The sequence below is a fragment of the Prunus persica genome, chromosome G7 (assembly GCF_000346465.2).
Source record: "Prunus persica cultivar Lovell chromosome G7, Prunus_persica_NCBIv2, whole genome shotgun sequence".
NCBI classification, from domain to species: Eukaryota; Viridiplantae; Streptophyta; class Magnoliopsida; order Rosales; family Rosaceae; genus Prunus; species Prunus persica.
Window position 1 is genome coordinate 18,002,145 of NC_034015.1, and position 20,401 is coordinate 18,022,545.

Consider the following 20,401-nt stretch of genomic DNA (forward strand, 5'->3'; position numbering starts at 1 on the left):
AGAGAGTGTTATTGTAAATAACTCTTATTTTTCACACATTTAAGTACTCGCATCCAAGTTACACATGTATGTGCTTAAATTGGAGGTTCATTAATTATTATTTTCTAGGTTATTTCTAGTGGGAGTGATAAAACATGGCCTGGGGAGCTGGTCCACAATTGCTAAGGAGTTTGTGTCAACTAAGACCCCACATCAAGTTGCCATATATGCTGAGTCTTTCTTTATGCGTCTCCTGAAACCATTTCTATATAACTTGGGCTTCAAGAGGACAAAGCAATTACCAACAATCATTCCTCCTCGTGAAATGGATATGAACTTACCACTACCTGATAATTATTCATCAAGCTCAAAGCCCCCTGTTCCTGCAGCCATGGCAACTCCAGCAGCATCTGGTTCAAACTCTATGTCTCTTCAAAAGCTGGACAAGTACACCTCCCTTTTTTTCCCCCTGGAGGCTTCTTCAGATGAAAGGAGTGCTAAAACTACTCCACCTGTGGAGCCCGAGATGCCGGTGAGCCTCCGTGCTTTGGCTGAGGAACCTGAGCCTATTAAAATCAGTCTTGCGCTGCCTGAGTTTGAGAGAGACAATGAAATGGAAGAGGAAGAGCTCAACCTAGAGCTCACCTTAGGTCGTGGGGGCACCAGCTAGAATAATAAGGATATTCAGGCTCGTTTATGTCCTATTGGGTTATGTTCTTTTTTTTTTTTTTTTTGATCTTGATTTTAGGGGTGATTTGTGTGTGGTTTATTAGTTTTTGGTTTTGGTGTTTTTTGTTCTGAGAATGCTGCACTAGGCCAGCATTAGTCATTGTGTGTGATGTTTTTCTTTTTGGTTATCAAGTGTCCTTTTATGTGATGTAGATCCTGCCGTAATGAGAACTCATCTAGCTTTTTAGTTTTAATCCCTTTTTTCTTTTCTTGTTGAGGTTATATTTTCAATATAGCGAACTGTAGGACTCAAAACTCTTAATTTATCTTAATATGAGTTTATGAAGGATTTCAAAACGAGATATGTATGAGAGAAGGGCGCGAAAGGGAAATTGACTGTTATAAATTAACTATAACTTAAGGATTCAAATCAAGAGCACTCATCGAAACTTTTGAAAAAAAGTTATATACGTAAGAAGAGCGCGCGAAAGAGAAGTGACCGTTATAAAATGATTATAATCATCATTAGAATAGATAATATATGTTGAAGCATTTTAGTTTAATTAATATTTCATAAGAATATTAATGTTTAAGTACTCATTAGTCATTTGTCAAAGTATTTGAATTCTACTCTCTTCTTTAAGAATGAATTCTACCATTTTTTATGTAGTATATCCTTTTATGACAACAAGATTCATCCGCTATCCCAAATTGCAGCATTTTATTTTTATTTCATTTGTGTTTCTTCACTTTTCTCAATATAAAATGATTAATTATTTAGTAATTATTATCTAATATTTACATATTAATTGTTGGTTTAATTTGCGTTTTCTTCATTTCTCAAAAATAATTAAAGAACAACTTTATCCTTGCATATCTTATCTTTTTTTCATTAATTATTTTCTTGGTTAACATCTTAGATATGGGTTTTCTTGGCTGTTCGAAGTAAGGTGGAGCGTATGAAGACGAATACATATATGGATGATTCACCGCCAAATCATAGCAGTTTTGTCCTTCATGAATTTAGACACTAAGATTTATCAACTTTTTTGGTAAGTTTGCATAAGTTCTTATATGTATACATGAACTAAGTGCATGTATGACATTTGGATATGTATCATGTAACTGTTACGAGACTCAGTGCACTCCTCTTTTATGAAAAATAAGGTAAGAAATTACATCGTCATGAGTGTTACAATGACACTTTAAAATGTCCAATTCATCGCCAAATCATAGTATGAACTTGGACAATAAAATTTACCTAAAGTTTTTGGTAAGTTTGCATCAGCGTTTATATGTATACATATGAAACCAAGCACACATATAAGTCGTGGATATGCATCCAGTGCTCCGGCACTCCTTTTTCATGAAAATATAATTAAGGTAAGAAATTAATTATATCTTTATGAATATAGAATGACTTATTTGGAGTGGCAATAATAACTCCGTATGTATCCACGGTATATAAGAGCGAGGATCAATTGATGTTTCTTCTCTTCGTCGAACTCACTAGCTTTGGCTAATTAATTATGGAAACATTATGTTTTTCTAAGGGTCCTCTATGTTACCCTAGTAGGTTCTCGAACAACTTATCCCAACCACCCCAACCTGAAAAACCTAATGACGATCAATGGACCTTCGATGAGAACAAGAGGTTTGAAAATGCTCTCACAGAGCTCAATCTTGATGCCCCATACCTCTTTCAGAAACTAAGAACTAGGGTTCCTGGGAAAACTGTTGCACAAGTTAAGAAGCACTTCGAAGCATTATTTGAAGACATTTTGATGATTGAATCAGGTCATATAGCTGTGCCCGAGTACAACAAGATTAGTATTGAAAGCAAAGTTACAACAAAACCATTCAGAAGGAAACGTACTCCATGGACCAAGCATGAACACAAGTAAGTATATAATATATATTCGCCTCTTACAAAGTTATGATTCTGATTTACAGTATGATAATCTGACAAAATAAGTAACTTGCTCGTGGTTAACTAGCTAGCTTTCAAAATTTTCATTTTTAACTTTTTAGCATGATTTCTATTTATGTGTATATATATATGAACAAAATTCATGTGTAAATTGTTTTGGGGTGATTTATATATATATATATATATGAACAGGTTGTTCTTGAAGGGGTTAGAGCAATATGGGAAGGGAGATTGGAGGAGCATTTCCAGGTTCTGCGTAGTAACAAGGACCCCAACTCAAGTTGCAAGTCATGCCCAGAAGTACTTCCTTCGCGTTAATCAACCCTAGGGGTCGTCTTGGGCAGCAAAAACCCATCAAAATGCTTGGAGGCTGCTTGTGTTAGAGCATCTCCACCCATAAGGGCTAAGTCTAGGGCAAGGGCAAGGGCAAGCAAGGGCTGCCACTATTCACATGAATAGTGTCAGCCTTGCTATTTGTGGTTCCATCCATGAGGGCTAAGTCTAAGGCAATTACTATTCACTTAAATTTATTTTTTATTTTTTATACTTAAACCATTGATTTTGATAAGCTTTTCGGATAAGATTTTCGTTTCTCAAGTGTTAATATTTATCGTAAAATTCTCACCTAAAAATCAAGATAATATTTTCGGATAAAATTTTGAAATTAAAATTGGTGTGGAAAGTGAATAATATTGGTAGGTATGTATAGAAAAAATTTCCAGAATTTTTTGATATTTTTTTCAATTTTTTTTAGCCAAAAATTGGACAACCGTTGGATTGTGCAAGATTTTATGATCAGAGGCTCCTGGAGAAGCCACATGGCTTGTAATCATTGGGCAATGTGGGCTGGTGGGTCCAACAGTAAAAAAAAAATTGAAAATCAGCTGCTGACGTCAGCAGCCCGAGGGCAACAGCCCAGTCAATTTCTGCCTGTGGGCTTGCTCGGGCTGGTGGGTCCCATGCTTTGCCTGAGCTGGATTTCCTGCGCTGGAGCCATATTGGGCTTGCCAGGGGGCCTTTTGCCCAGTTTGATAGCAGCGGTGGAGCTGCTCTTAGGGGTCGTCTTGGGCAGCAAAAACCCAAAAACAAAATTTGGTCAAAATTAGCTTAATGGGCTCGGGCCCAATAAGTCTTTTAAGCCATACTTTCCAAGATCACTGTGATAGGCCCAATCTAATCGCAGCCACAATTCAGATTGTGCATACTGCATAGTCATCAAGACTACGTCGTATTAGTTGGCTCTCGCTAAATTTCTTGTGCAAATGCCAAGCCTTGTAAGCTCGGCGCAATAATGCTGGACATGTGGCTTACTTTCACAAAAAAGTGCCAAGTCTAACTTTAAAACCAATTTTAACCATTTTCCTCAAAATTTGTCTTTGGGTTAATAGCTTGATTGAATAATCGAGTTTATTGGGGTTTTTTTTTATATCTTCTTCTATTTATCTAGCTTATTTATTTATCGTCTTAACATGGTGCTTGAGCTGTAACGCTATCAATGTTGGAGTTAGAATTTTTATATTGAAAGGCCAAAATTTAAAACGTAATCTTGTATTGTATTTTAAAAGTTTCACGGAAGTGATATATTATTATATAACTAATTTTTTGGATTAAGAAATTCATAATCTCATGATGGATTTTCCATATCCAGCTAGTAATCTGTCTGCCGTTCTACTCCAGATAAAAACATGTAGCCAATGACAAAAATTGATGTATAATATAAAAAGAAATCAATAGATATTTGTTTCTTTCGTGATTCTCGTGCTTCAATAACATTGACAGTTACCAAACAAATGAACAGAGTGTCCATATGTAATCTGCACAGTGTAGCCACGAGAGCAAGAAAGAAAAATTGGGTATGGTTTTATCCACATCTTCTCAGGTGAAGAAAAGCCACCCAAATAACATTATAATATTTCCAGTCAAACGTATTCATTTGAGCCACATCCACCACCTTTTGCCTATCATTCAAGAGATGCGCACGTATTAAAACATTACCGCCTCAAAGTGCCCCAATCATAGAAATGAGATTATGTTAACCCCATACAAGTTACAAGTTAAGTGCAAAAAGTACCCCTCAATCATCTGATGATGATGATAATTACAATACGTAAGTAATTTTTTTTTATGAAATGGCCACGGCTGTTTCACATGGGCAAAGAGCCAGATGCTTGCCAAAACTTAGGCGAATTTAATAGGCTTAAGCCCCTCTGGTCGTGAACATATGCTTAGGTTGGGTGCAGGAAAACGCATTGTGGAGCTGTTGTTCCCTATATATCAACAACCCAACAGGGGCTGTAAACCTGTAACATGCATGCCACACCACCTCTGGGTCCTCGTGTAATAAAATTGACAAATGCCAGATTTGATATATTTTCGTCTAAAATGCCAACCACCTGAATCTATATTGGCCCACACCATTTTAGTCTTTTCCTTGCCTGGTAGGGCCTCACAGTGGTCAAGGGTCCCAGGGAAGGTGGTGGTCTTCAGGCTTCAATGGACCTTCCTGGAAACTAGGGTTTTCTTTTCTTTTTCAATTCATCCCACCCATGAGATGAGCTGTAAAGAAGTGAGGTGAGACATGTGAATATGATAGAATTTTGATGGTGATGCGATTATATATAGTTGGATTTGGATTTTTGCCTTTTTCTTCATTTGGAGGGCTAACCGACCCATAAAATTCGAAAAAGTACGGGTTTCTTCTCTGATTTTCTTTTGTTTAATGCAAGTGATATTAGAAGAGGAGGAATCAAATTTTGAATCTCGAATGCATGAGTAAATCTTCTAATAGATGGCGACTGCCTCATTACTCCAACATCTAAGTACAATTGTTTTAACTAAGCGACCAACTTCAACACCATGCAATTTACCATAGTAATTTCCAAATCACCAAACCTAAATATCCCATACGAAATTTCACCTCCTTCCAGTAAAAACCCTGCTTCCCCACTTCAGTTTCCATGCTTGAGATATACAGGGTTTGCTTCTTTTTTTGAAGCTGCAACTGTTTTAACTGAAGCATCTGAATGCAACTCTACTCAGAAAGAATATGGAACGGAACTGGGAGCAAAGCAACAACCTATTAAGTAGTTTGACCCACAAAAAAAAAAAAAAAAGAAGAAGAAGAAGAAACAAAACCTATTAAGTAAGAATTAGGCATCCATCTGTATTTTGGAAGCAGTACTTCCTAAATGGATGGTAGTGGCTCCAGGGGATATTCCTAAGTTCTGAGTCAGAAGCTTGGATCAAGATCCTCCATCCTATTGATAGGTCAAGACTTTTGGTACCCAGATCCCATCAAAAGGTCAAATTTACTAAATCAGCAACAATGAAGTGAACATAAAAAGATTCTAAATTCTCTTTGAATGGAAACAAATTCTATTACAAGTGGTTGGTGATACACGGAGATATCATAAACAATGGAGGTGATATACAGAGTACAACATTTTTTCTTTTCTCCTATATGCCGGCTGAATTGTACACCTCATTTGACACAGAGACAACAGAAATACAGATGGACGAAAAAAAAAATTGTAAAAAATAACAGGAAAAAACAGATATACAATTTGGTATGCAAGAGTCAATGGAACAATTTTAGAAACCCACCGCATTAGTTGACGTTGATTCGTAGTCTCATTTTTCATCTAGCCTGCTAATAGCTGGTGTTCCTGTGAGAAAAACAATAAGAAAGGTGCATGAGTGGCAAAAGAAAGTCACTGCAAACTTCATCAAATTGGCCCTAGTAGTACTAGTTAAGATATTTTTAATCATACACGCTCACAAGCCAGAAAAACAAAGTCCTAAAAAGGGGATGAAGATGGTGCCACCACAGTAGGGTCAAAGAGTTTTTCATTCATGTTGTTAGTGAACTAGGCAAAAGTAATATGCATAAATTCCATTTTTATAGTAAATAAGTCAATTCACCATAATATTGTTTTGACAACTTACTCGATTGAAATTATCGTGTCTCTTGTCAGCAATTCAATGATTATTCAGGCCTTCACATAATCTCCACCGCTGCGCTTCCTTTTGTTTGACCGCGAGAAGAAGCAGATTTGAGCCCAAGTCTTCTTCTGCTTAGCAGGTTGTGCTTTAACTTCTCTTTTCACGACAAGCTCAGTCATGTATTGAACAACAGCCTAAGATGCGCCAAGAAAGTACAGTTAGCCTTGAGATAAAACCTACAGGACCTATTTGACAAAAGAAGGTCAACACAACAGAGGAAACTTACTTGTGCCCCCTTTTCGGCAATGTGTCTTGGTGGCACTTCAAGAGGGTTTTCTTCAACACGCAGAACACGCAGTCGCGTGAGCATCCTGAAGGAGTCAGGGAGAACCCGTATCTGGTTGTTACTGATATCCAACTCTTCAAGCATCTCAAGGTTCCCAATAGACCTTGGTAGGTATCTCAGATCAGCAAAGTTGTTTCCAATGTTCATCTTGACCAGTGAGGTGGCAAAACACAAGTTCTCAGGCACAGACTCAAGCTCATTGAAACTTACATCCAGCTCCCTCAGGCTCAATAGAGACGACACGGTTGTGGGCAACTGTTTGATGTTATTGTAACGCACAGACAAAACCTCCAGGCTCTCAATCTTTCCCACAGCTTCAGGAAGTGCTTTAAGCCTGTTATAGTCTGCACGGAGCTCTTTAAGCGAGGAACAATGACCGATAGTATGTGGAATTTCTTCAATATCATTGGTCTCCACATTCAATATCTTGAGGCTAGCAAGGGACCCAATTGAGTCAGGAAGCGCAGGGAGACTATTTGAGCTCAAATCGAGCTCTTCAAGACGCACCAATCGGCCAAAGGTAGCAGGCAGAGCAGTCAAGTCATTTGCACTAAGGTCTAGAGAGACAAGGCTAAGAAGATCTCCAATAGCGTCAGGCAGCTGAGCAATCCTGTTTGAATGCAAATCCAATTTGGTCAAGGAGGAAAGACCTCCAATGGTGGATGGGAGGACCAAAATCCGGTTTTCAGACAAATCAAGGGAGACCAATCTAGAAAGCTTTCCTATTGAGTCGGGCAGCCATTCAATTTGATCCATCAACTTGTTGCGAAGATTAAGATCTTTAGTTCCTTTCTTGGCCAAGACTTCAATTAGACTCGCTAGCTTTATTAGACTCAATTTCTCACTCTCCTGACCTATAAACCACGAAACACAAACAATCAAACAACAAACCCCACATTGTCTAAATAAGCAGAGACCCCAACAACCAATTCAAACCAATAAATTAAAAGAAATATTATAGTGTAAGATGATAGATACCCACCTCCAGTTGAATTGAGAGCAGAACCAGGCTTCAGAGACGAATCGACTATCTGGGGTGTGGAAGAAACAGCAGGCCGAGCCCCAATTCCATCAACGAAGAACTGTTTCTTGGCCTTGTTGACCATAAAACTGTCGTCTCTGCTCACTCTGACTGAAGAAGACTTAGCAACAATTTCGTTGTTGTCAGAGTGGAACACATGCGCAGCAGAGGCAGAAGAAGGAGAGGGCTTGTGTGGAACCGCAGAAACGGAATTCGAATTCGAAATCATGGTCGTCGTTTTCTTCGCAGAAGAAGAAGAAGTAGAATTGGGAGAAGCGACGCAAGTTGAAGCTCTCTGAATGAAATCATCGAACAGGTTGTGGAGGTTTTCAAGATCGAGCAATTTCAAGGCCTCCCGCTTCTGCTCCTTGCTGTGGAAGTAGACCAAGCTCCTCTGCATCTCCTGCAACACCATGAATAGCTCTTCGGGGACTTGCAATGTCTTGGTCTGCCTGGCAATGGCGTCGAGCCTGGCCTGGTCTTCCTTCTCCACATTCTGAACCAGAGCCACGGCGGCTTCCACCTCGTCCACGCCTGGCCTCGCCGGCAAAGATCTGTGAATTCTCATGATCTCTTCCACCACTTGGTCCACTGACTGAAACGCCGTCGTTTCCATTCTTATTCGCTTCTGTAAGCAAATAAAAAATCAGACTTTGGATTTTGGGTGTTGAAGATGTGAAGTTGGGCAAATGGGGCAGTGGGAGGAGGAGGAGGGCGTGGAGTGGAGAGTAGAGAGTGGGGTGGCTGGTTACGAAATTTGGAGGCAAAAAGACAAGTAGTTGAGTTCGGGGCTTTGCCTGAAATCAATTCTAAGACTCTCTCTTGCGTCGTCGTCTTACAAATCCAGCTATTTCCATGCTCTCTCTCTCTCTCTCTCTCTCTCTCTCTCTCTCTCAATCTTCTTTGGCGGATTTTTTTATTTTTATATATAAGAGAAAAGAAAATTTTCTTTACTAAAAAATAAAAGGCAAAAGTCTCTTTCTAGTCCTTGTATTTTATTGAATTTTTCCGCTTTAGTTTGTGTTGTTTTAATTTATGCAACTTAATTTATGTAGTTTGATATTAATTAACGTCTAAGCACACGTTTAAATTTTCGTTTGATTTCGTAATGCGGTAAGTGTCTGTACTTGACATGAAGGAATATTTCGAATGAAAATTGGGATGTGTCCTTGAATTGTAAATATCAATTATATTGATAAATTGTAAAAATTAAAATTATGGGGACCAAAATGAAAAAAGTCAACAAACAAAAAGGGACTACAAGAGAATTTTTTGTCTAAATATAAAAAGAGAAATTTGATTTTTTTGATGGCTATATATTGTAGCGTGAAACCGATTATGACTCATGGACTGATCGGTTATCAGGGGGGACTGTCAGCTCCCACGACCACCACCACCAGAATTTCCAAAATTACCCTCCTGTGCAAAACTGCTAAGCGCCGTTTGTTTTAGGCTTTAATTAATCAAATTAAACTATTTATTGCACTCCCTTGACGTAGGACCCACGCAACGCAAACCCCCCCACACACCCGGTCCAAAACAAGACGGAAGCGAGGGGCATACACGTCAAATTGAAAGCTTTCCATCGGCCGCTCGTGAATGAATTTGACCCATCGCTAAAATTGTTTGCACTCTATAATTAACAAGTTTATGTCATTTTTATTGGAAATATAATCCGTAATTGCCATTTTTGAATTAGAACAATATTACTCTGATCAAGTAGCTCTTAATTTAATGATGATTTTCTGTCTAATATTAGTAGAAATTTCAATTTCTATTTTTTAATAAATTACTTTATGGTACTAAAGTTTTGTTTGCAAGATATAACTTGTTTACGTGTTATTGTTATAATATAGTAACAACAAATATCCACTTATATAACACATGTAAGAAACCACATGTTCGTATTTCAGTACTAACTATAATTATTATTATTATTATTATTTTATAATAAAGAGGCTAATGCCCAAACACAAAGGCCCTATTTGGTTCACGGAACAAATTTGAGAGGAAATCACTTTCCATGTCATTTCCCAAATAATAAGAAATGGAATATTCTTTTCCCATGTTTGTTAATACAGGAAAAGTAATTGGGAGATATCATTTTATTTTATTTTCCATGTTTGTTTTGAGTATGAATGGAAAACAAAATTTGTATAATTTTTCAATTATACATATATTAAATCAAATAAAAAATGCATTTAATGATATACTGTAATTCTAAATTATTAATTGGGACAAAATTCTCAAGAAGAATGTGTACTTAATGTTGACTCATTTTCCCAAACGTTCTCATAAAGAGAGAAAACAAAACCCAAATTCGTAGGAGGAATTCATTTTCCCTCCTACTTTCCTACGTGTGAGACAATCATTTCTCATATCTGGACTTATCAAACATGAAAAAATAATTAATTTTGTATTCTCAAATCTCTTTTTTTATTAACCAAACAGGATCAAAAAGAAAACAACTAAGCACTAAAGAAACGGGACCTGAAAGGACCACTAACATGAGCAGCCAGAATAACCACAAGGAAGGAACCACAATTATTTTAAGTTTCCTATAAAATAATTATCTATCAAGCCTCATTAAATTGCGACCGTTAATGTATATTTTACACACAGGCCAAAGGGGAAAATAGGCGGTTGTTGAATTGGATATTATGGGAGACCTGGGCTATATAAGCTGGTGGGGCTGCTAGTCCAACGGACAACCAACGAGTGGGATTGGATTGGGTTCATTGGGGTGGGGGGGCTGTGCAGTAAATGCAGTGTCCAGGTGTCCACGTTGGGATGTGTGACACGTGTTGCTGTTGTTGCTTCATGGATCATGGGTTGGAAAATTGGATGTCCAACCGTATCCAGCTGGCAATTACTGCTCACGCCATAACCGTTTTATCTACATCTTCTTTTTTCCCTTTGTTTTTAATTTAATTTTTTAAAATAATTTTGGTTTCGCGATGGATGATAGATTTCTGGTAACTGCTACTATCATAGTGTGAGTGAGGAGGACTCTCCTCTCCATCCCCTCACATGCTCTGCTTTTCTCTTGTCCAATGTGTCCTTTCCCTTTTTCACTTGTTGACTATGACACTGGTATCACTTCTGTCCCATTGGCCTTCTCACTTATTTGAGAAAACAAAATCTTTCTCCAATTTAAATTTGGTATACAAACAATTCCCCCACACTAACTGATTACATGACAAGTGCAAGAAGATTATTCTCTCATAGGAACTAATTATGTGACTGATATGTGAAAATTTGAATGTGAGTGACTCGTTGTATACACCAATATAATTGTATGTATTATACTTCGGTTGTTATATTAGTTCGATACGAGTAATAATGAGGAAGATGGAATTGAACCTCGTATTTCGGTGCATGATAACTACTCTTAATAATTTGAGCGATAATTGTTAGTCAAGGTGTCATGGGTTTTACATGAAAATGCAATTTGGTCATTGATAATTTTTTTAGCCAAATTGGTCATTATGTTTCCCAAAGTTTAAAATTTATAGATATTCCATTATCTTTTGTTAACTTCCATTTAGTGCAATTTTATTTATTTTGTTTAGGAAGCATGTTCAGTCTTCTTTCTCCAACTCAATGCGTTATGGTAAATTGTGCGATTAGCGTTTAACAAATTGAGAGAAATATTGGGTTGAAATCGAAATTGTGAGTTACAATGTCACAGATGGGATGCAATATTGAAGCTTGAATCAATTGAGTGAGAACCGTGTTGTGACTTCAGATAGCACGGAGACGTAATCAATGTTATATGGAGCACCAAAATATATTCGTAAGTTGTTGATTTCATTTTAATTTTATTTGGCCTTTTTTATTTTCTTTATACCTCACAATTTCGATTTTAACCCAAGTTCAATTTGTAAATCGTAATAGCACAATATACCTTAACTCAAGGATGTGCTTCTTAAAAAATTAATTAATAACTGCACTTAAGAGAATGTCTATAAATTATAAATTTTTGGAAACACAGTGACCAATTTGGCTATATATTTTTTCCAGTGACCAAATAATTTATAAAAAACACTATTATTAATCTTTTTTTATATGGAAAAAAAAAAAAAAAAAAAAAAACCTTTTGGGTACGGGAGTATTGAATGAGCATGCTAGTAAGCTTTACAGACTGGAGTCATGTTCACTTGGCCCAAAATGATTGGACTTAAGCCTCATCTACGACATCCAGAACCTTGTTGTTTTGATGTGTTATGGGCCGTTGGACCTCACCAATTCTTCAGCAACGAAGATTTTTCCCTGGCCTATGAGCTGAGGCAATTTTATTAACGGTTTTCTTCAAAGTCAGTAAAAAAAAAAAATTTCTCTTTACAGAGTATAGCCGAGCGGCTATATTATTTATAAAAAAATCACGTCTTTTTTTTTAAAAAATATTTAAAATAGTATAGCCGAGAGGCTATACTAACATGCGTCTTTTTTTAAAAAGTTTAAAATAGTATAGCCGCGCGGCTATACTCTGTAAATACTATATTTAAACAGTATAGCCGGTTGGCTATACGCCGCTTTTTTTTAATTTGTAAAATAAATCGTATAGCCGCACGGCTATATCTGTAAATATCTACCCCAATCCTTTTTGTAATTATTTTTCACTGATTTTCGCTTATCTATAAAAGTAGTTTATGGCATGATCCATTACTATTAGGCCATTGCCCGAGTCTCTATTTTTTATTTTTTATTTTTTTACTTTCTCATAGTTATTATTACTCGTATAAAGAGTTTGCCATTTTCCCGTTTAATACTCATATTATACACGTACGTATGTATTTTTTAATAATACTTCCAATTTCTGTATTCATCTCAAAGACTCAATAAAATTCAAGTTTTTATATATATATATATATATATATATATAAAGCAAACATGTAGTGCACGTATTGTATATGGATGTACATATTTTTCATGTTCAATACAAGTATTTTTTACAAAATTTTCAATAATACACAAACAATACCAGTATTATACACACAATACTCACATATTATTGAATAAAAATAAAATATATTCAAACATTTAAATACTAATTATTCAGTAAGTAAATAATAATCAAAACATAACTACTAATTAAAGTAATTAAAAAAGAGAAATTCAGATTATGCAATTTAATGGGTATAGCCGTTCGGCTATACTGTTAAAGAATTCTATTGATAGAGTATAGCCGCTCGGCTATATGTTTTAAATATTATATTCGCAGAGTATACCCGCTCGGCTGGTATAAGATCTCTACAGGAAGGTATAGTCCATCTCAAACCATTTTTTCAGCCTTCCTCTAGAGTCATCAAAGATTAACACTCTCACTCCTCATTTCACTGCTTCTCCTTTCTTTGAGAGTCTCCGAGTGTGTGTGTCTGGACCAGACTTGTTTGCTTCAGCACAGAATTCAGCCAAAGTTCTTCTCAAGCAGCAGAGTTCAGAATTCAGGTAATTAATAATAATAGCACATTAGCATTTTATATGACTCTCAAGCACAAGTGTCAAGTACAGCATAAATCTTTTCATGTTTGTTGGTTTGTTATTCTATTTCCATTGAGATACTTAAAAGAGTATGGAAGCAAAATGACAGAGCTATCAAAGAGAATAACAGAAGTTAAACTGATGAGCTTAGGAGAAAACTTTGTGACGGAATTTTTCGATTCTGAATTTCCCATCAGGGTTACCTGAGAATAATCAACTACTCCCTCCCACAGACTGTTTCATAACAAGGAGTTGAAGGGCTTGGCATGCAGACTGACATGAAAAACCAAAGAGGAAGTGGTAACAGATTATTTGAAGTTCAGAGAAAGCAATGAGGAAGGCAAGTTTGAGAAAGTTGGCTTCACTGTAAAAGAGTTTGATGGATATACAGGTTGAACGTTGTTTAAAATTTTAGTATAGACGAATTTTTATAGTTGTTGATGGTTGATTGTTGATTATTTCCTTCATGAGAGTGGTCGCCATGGATATGAAAGCTAATTTGGGATTGAAAAATATAAGAAAGCATTGGCCTTTGGGTGTGTCATTGATTAATGATGGGTTCTAAAACTTTATGTTAATTATCTTGAAACCATATGTGTGTTTATATGATGAAATATTAATGCTGTTGCGGATGAGCAGGGGACCTGTGGGAAGTTTGTTTTGGCCAATCCCTCAAGATATGAATAATATGACTATTTCAATGAGGGAGGAAGGGAGGGTTGAGAAATATTTGGTGCTTTGGCTTGTTGGGATTTAATTCGATTTTTGGATCCGTTAAATGTTTTTGTTCCTAAATTCTTTTGCTCATTAATTCTCGAAATTCTTTCATGAAATTATTTTACCAGTAGTTCATCTTCTTTACAAGTAGGTTCAATTATTTTACCGATTACATATATACTTATTAATGTGGGTCAATGAGTACATTTTTTCGCCAACGAGGGTTGGTTAGTTGATAAGGTCCCTACACTGTGTGTAATCTCACACGTATTTGGTGATAGCTGGCAGTTTGGTGCCATGCTTAAGTCCTTCTGACAGTTTGGTGATAGCTGGCATTTTGGTAAGAGTAGCCAATCTCCCCTTAAGCTTTCTTCATTTTAAAAAAATAATAGTAATAAAAAAAAAGAGTACATTTTTTCTTAATCCAAAGTTAAATTCCACTTTTGTCCTCAATTGCAAATTGCAAATTTTCATGGGTTGAAATGTAAATGAAATTAGGCAAAGAGCAAAATTTAATAGTCTCCCGCGCGTTTAAAAAGGAGAGGACTCTCAAGACTGGGAGTTCGTTGTATATACGAAGAGCTCGCCGCTTTTTCGAAACCCTGGTTTTTGGGGTTTTATATGCCAAACTCTCTCATTCGGTGGCCGAAAAAGCACCGACGACGAAGACGAAGAAGACGACGACGACTTCACACTTCTCTGAACCACCTATCTACTGCACGGGGATCCGTAGCGCTAGGGCAAGGTAACCATGGGCGTTGAGTTTAGGGACGACGAGTCAGGTTTCCGTGAGATAGGAGACCATGATTTAATCTATCGCGCCAGGAAAACTCTTTGCTCAGTCGCATCGGTAAGCTTTTCGAACTAACAAATTGGCTTTTAGTGCGAATGTCGTGGATTGTTTGGTTCGGATATTAGCTTGAAATAGTTTAAACCTTTGGCTCAGGGTGATACTGAGGATTACCGAGAGCTCCTTAGTTCTAGGAACCGCGAAAAGCTTGGCATTGAGGAAGTAGCTATGCTTGTGGTATGTAAAATGTTCTTACCGATAATCAATTAGTTTGGTTTCACTTGAATTCATTTTGTTTGGTTTTGAATTTTTTGTTTGTTACTCGGCAGACAAATTTGAATGCACTATCTGGATCAGTTACTTACAAAGAAAACGTTCAACACGATGAACTTCTCTCAGCAGTAAGTTGTCTTGTGGATTTTGTTTTTGTTCTGTTTGTTTTTAATCCTTAGTTGGCTTTTATTTTTATTTTTATTAATTATTCATAGCAAAAATGTCTCAGATTTTTGACAAGAGCTTGTGGAACTATAAGCCTGATGTGATGGATGCATTGATTAAATTCATTAAATTATTGGTATGTGGGTTTTATATGTTTCTCCATTTGTATTTTTCAAAGCTATTATAATGAATTGGTAAAACTGATTGATTTTCACTTCGCAATGCTGCAGGCTATTTCAAGTGGGAAGTATGTTGACCGTTGTTTGGAGATGCTCACCCACCAGTTCTGTCCACCTGATAGTTTGCCGATTTTGAAAATTCTTGCAAGAAAGGACCAAGTTTTATCTCGTGTGCATTCAGCTCTGAAATATATAGCTGATATGATGCCACTTTCCCCTATGAGACTAGGGCCAATTGTTTTAGATGGAATGCCACCATGTCGTTGTAGTAAGATCTGTGTAAGTTACATGTGCACTTACCCATCTGGTACCAAGATGTTGTTAACTCAAAAAGATGTCATTTTAAATCTTCGTTAGCTTTCTGATGGTACATAGGCCAGAGATGGATTTCAAAGTGGCCGTGATCGTTTAGCCTTATGTTTCATGATGTATAGCATGTAGCACTGCACATTCTTCATATTTTTTCATCTTCTGAATGTCCGCATTGCTTATCATCCCAGTGTTCTGTAGATTGGTAAATATATGATATGCCATATTGCTCTTGTAGACTCCTAGTCTTGTGGTATACGTAGAGAACATGTTGAAGTTGGATCTCGGAGGATTTGTTTCGGAACCTCATGCTTGCGGGTGTCGTGGATTTGCTGCTAAATCTGGATGTATGTATATTCAATGTACAATTTATTTAGTAGTTGAAAGAAATAAATTCATTTATTCATGACAACATTATGAAGTGGCTTCCTACAGTTGCAGATTGGATTGGATAGTAAAGGAATATTTGAGATGGAGCAAGAAGATGTGAATGAGTCTACGGATCAGGATCTGAATGATGACAGTGAGGTATGATTGAATTTGTTAAAACTATGTAAATGGGTCATATGATGCATCATGCATGAAAGCCTTGGATTTCTTTATGAATTAGGAGGATGGAGAATTAAGTTGAAAGAGGCTGAGATTCAGAGCACAGTTAGGATGTATGGTGGAAACCCTCTTGATAATATTTGTTTTGGTCCTCACATCATTCATGATATCTTATTAGCTGGTTATGATGATTTTAGCCCTTCATTGTAAAGTGATTGAACTTTAATTATACAGCGTCCTAGACAATTAAGTCCAGAAGCAAAAGCAATTGCTGAAAAATTGGATAGCTTGATGGTGTTAATTTTTGAGCATCTTGAATCTTGTAGTGGCCATTTGATCCAGGTATCATTCAAATAAACTTTAAAAAAAAAAATAATTCTTTGGTTTTCAATTGAGGTATCTTTTGCAATCTTTTGTTTTCTGGTCCACATATTCAATACGATCGTCTCCCAATCTAGTATTCACAATTTTTTCCTATGTATATGGTGTGTTTAGACCTTTCAAACTCTTCTGGACTCATTTATGAAGACTGTTTTGACTGCATACAAATCAAAATTTTCCAGGTGAGCATAGGAAATTACCATGTATGTTATTTTTTCTTTTACTTTTTAGGCTTTATGGCATATCTAGTGGTTTATTTTAATCCTCATATTAAGTTTATTTTTCCCTTGTTACAGTTTGTGATATTCTATGCGTGTGCTCTTGATCCTGTAAACTGCAGTGTGACATTTGCTATGAAGCTTGAAGATAAATTCTTTTGCAGTACTGACTTCCCAAACAGCAGGTAATATGCTTTTTTAAACATTAATTTCCCTTTTTTTTTTCTTAGTTTTTAAGTTGAAGAACAATCATATCATGGATTGCTTTTAGGATTTACAGTGGACTTAAACATTTCATGTGCAGGTTTTAGTATTTGACACTTTTCTAAGGATCATCTGGACTTGTATTTAGTACCCATTATGATACGACATAGTATATATATATGTGTGTGTGTGTGTGGCATGTTTAACATGCCTATTAATCGACCAACTGCACATTTTTGGGACACCTGGGAAGAGTCAATATGGTTTAAAATTTGTTTTCTTAAATCATAGAGGTGGATGCAATTTGTTGCATCCTCTCTCCAATATTTATTTTTTCTTTTGGTGTGTGTTTATGATATCCAAAGAGGAAATTTTGAAAATCATAAATTTCAAATTTTACATGTTTGGGGTGCATTGTTATATAGTACTGATTTCTCTTTTGGGTTTCTTTCAGAATGAGTGCCGTTGCTTATCTTGCTAGTTATTTGTCTCGGGCGAAATTTCTGTCAGTCTCTGTGGTTGCTGGCACCCTGGAAAGGTTGTGTACAAACTTAAATAGCCCCATCCCCATCTATCTGTATTGTTATAGTGACCTAACACTGTGACATAAGAAAGGAAAGACCGAAGGAATTTATCCCATGCAGTTGTCATATGTTACTCTGGTTCCAGGGTGGTGGATTGGTGTTTCAAATATATCGAAATGCAGGATGATGAAATAAATCCAGAAGCTCATAGAATATTTTATTCTGGATCAGGTTATTATTATTATTTTTTAACTTAGAAATAATTTCTTCAAAGTTATAGTAATCAAATATTTCAGCTTTCATTATTAACAAGATGGCATGCGAGGAGAATAAACTTCTGTTTATAAACAGAATTTCATATTGAAATATGCTTTTGTTTTTTTATCTCAAAAATGAAATCAAATGTTTATGCAATGGATGTATAAACATTGAGATGATAATGAATGTATTGTGGAGCACAGGTTGTGCCATGCTGTCTGGACACCTATGATTTTTTTTTGTTAGTTGCATTATTTTATTCCTATGCTTAGGTTGCTTATATTTTGTCATATCTTTTGCAATAGCAAATTAACTTTAAATACGTGCAATCAGTGCAAAGCATTCCTATTAATGGTTATTTATTGGTGCAACAGGCCATCATGTATTTGCTGTGCTTCCGAATGAGATCAATGATGGATGATCCTCAGCTGAAGCCATGGCTTGTTCGTTTGCCTTTAGAGTCGATTTTGAATAATAAGTTGAGCCCGCTGAAGGTGAGTACTGTTTCGGGTACAACCATAAACTTGTAGGACTTTTTACATGTAGCCAAACCCTGGTCGATAAACAGGCATCATTATTATATTTTTGTTTATCTTTCTAGCCTTTGGCCTTTAATTCTCCTTCATACCATTTGAGGATGATGCATTTATGTCTAAAACTATCAGATCATAGTGCCTAATTTCAATCTTCAATTTGAAAGGTGTGTCTGCCTTCCATTGTATTGGAGTTTCTACGGCAAGCAAAAGCAGCTAGGTTATTTATGACATCTGAGAAATTCAATTTTGACGACTACCTGGAATCAGAACTTTCAAGGGAATTTGGTGGGATGGAAAGGCTCGACATGTTCTTCCCTTTTGACCCATGTCTGCTGAAAAAAAGTGACAGGTTTGTAGCAGCTTTACATTGATCCTTTCAGTAGGAGATGTCTTTTGATGTAAATCTCATATGAACATTGGAAAAACTCTGGTTGGATGCATGAAATTGACAGGAATCATGATAATACTAGAATGAAACTGCATTCCTTGAACAGAAATTTGGGACACCCAGCCTTTTTGGGAATTACAAATAAGTCCCTAGCTCAAGTTTGATGATCTGTACACGTCCACATTTCTTTTGTGTAGTTTTTCTTTGAATGCCTTGCTGACATTAGCTTTTTCTGTATACAAAGTTGCATCCGGCCAAACTTCATTTTCTGGTCAATGGTTCAACCCACATATGATGACGAAGATTCCAGTGATGAAGATATCGGTGAAGCTTTTGCAGGTGACGATGATGATGACGGTGGAATGGATTATGGGATTATGCAGAGCTTGGGGGAACAGCATTTTGATTTTGATGAATTCGACTCTTCATTGAACAAAATGTCTATCACACCAAAAGATTCCTTCCATAGTAGGTTTGGTGGTGCAATAAACCAACGCATGCGAATGCCCTCGAGAATTAGACCGTCAACAAGTCCGGAATCATTGTAAACTAAACCCTCTTTTCTTCAATGGAAGTTGCAAGCCGCAAAACTGTATTGGTTGTACAAACAGACATTATGATGGCTTCAGATGAATGTGGCAAGCTGATGATGAGTGAGATGCGAGATGGTAGACTTTAGTCCCTAGTTTTTTATTTATTTACTTTGGGTATTACTCTCCATTGAATTTGGAGAATATGCCTACTGATGAGCTTGATTTTAGTTCCGGTTGTTTTTTTTTTGTGCCCATTTGAATTGGGCAAAATTGGGTAGATACAGCAATTAACACAGTTGAATATATTATAGCGAGGCTAATTTTCTTTAATAAGTTCTATATTTTCAAAGGCTCCTTCCTGTACTGAGTGGTTGTTTGTGTTTCCTGTCCAATTCGAAGCACATTTTAGGGTTTGCATTCATTATTGACCTTTTATTTTTGTTGAGCACAAGCGATAGTTTAAAGTACACGAGGAGGAGATTTTCTCACACAATATCACGGTGTCATGGGAGTTTAAACTTGAGACCACTAATCTACAAGTTAAGGTCCTTTCTTATTGGGTTACACTCCGTTAGCATTGAACTTATTATGATATCAATCAAAGGTAAATTTTTTTCAAAAACCAACACATAATTTTTATTTTAAGGCATATGAGGATAATAAAATGGGGGTTATTTGAGTATGTAATAAGAGAAATTCAATTCACAATGGGTAGATCATAATGTGTCTTTTTGTACAATATAACTTAAGTAGGGCCGAGATTGACAAGACATGTAACAAGATGACTCTTCTCTAGTAACAAAATGTTTTGGATGGAGCTAGAAGAAGATGTAGGCAATGATAGTAAGGTATAGTTGAATTGGCTTAGAGCTGATGTCTAGTTTGATTCACGAAAAGAATTTTAAGGAGAGATGAATTTGTGACACATTTTGGGAAAAGTTTATTAATACCTGTACAATTTCCAGACATCTTCAATGGCCCATGGGGTTGAGACTATTTTATTACA

The 20,401-nt window shown here is 36.4% G+C and overlaps 3 protein-coding genes across 3 annotated transcripts; 2 read left to right on the plus strand and 1 right to left on the minus strand.

Moving 5' to 3' along the window:
- Nucleotides 2,098-2,552, plus strand: LOC18771458 (protein RADIALIS-like 4). Its single transcript, XM_020569029.1, has 2 exons — nt 2,098-2,108; nt 2,225-2,552. Exons 1-2 carry the CDS (start codon nt 2,098-2,100, stop codon nt 2,550-2,552), a joined length of 339 nt encoding a protein of 112 aa, XP_020424618.1.
- On the minus strand, nt 5,910-8,776 carry LOC18770490 (plant intracellular Ras-group-related LRR protein 4). Its single transcript, XM_020568609.1, has 4 exons — nt 7,849-8,776; nt 6,807-7,720; nt 6,524-6,714; nt 5,910-6,243 (listed from the first exon to the last, which is right to left on the minus strand). Exons 1-3 carry the CDS (start codon nt 8,501-8,503, stop codon nt 6,568-6,570), a joined length of 1,716 nt encoding a protein of 571 aa, XP_020424198.1. The 5' UTR covers nt 8,504-8,776; the 3' UTR covers nt 5,910-6,243; nt 6,524-6,567.
- LOC18771590 (RNA polymerase I-specific transcription initiation factor RRN3) lies at nt 14,645-19,750 on the plus strand. The gene is given in 16 exon segments (XM_020567882.1): nt 14,645-14,938; nt 15,035-15,115; nt 15,208-15,279; nt 15,381-15,452; nt 15,547-15,774; nt 16,043-16,092; nt 16,094-16,151; nt 16,240-16,332; nt 16,588-16,695; nt 16,849-16,913; nt 17,027-17,137; nt 17,611-17,694; nt 17,826-17,909; nt 18,309-18,432; nt 18,639-18,823; nt 19,107-19,750. Coding segments are annotated over 16 exon segments (1,818 nt in total). The 5' UTR covers nt 14,645-14,839; the 3' UTR covers nt 19,411-19,750.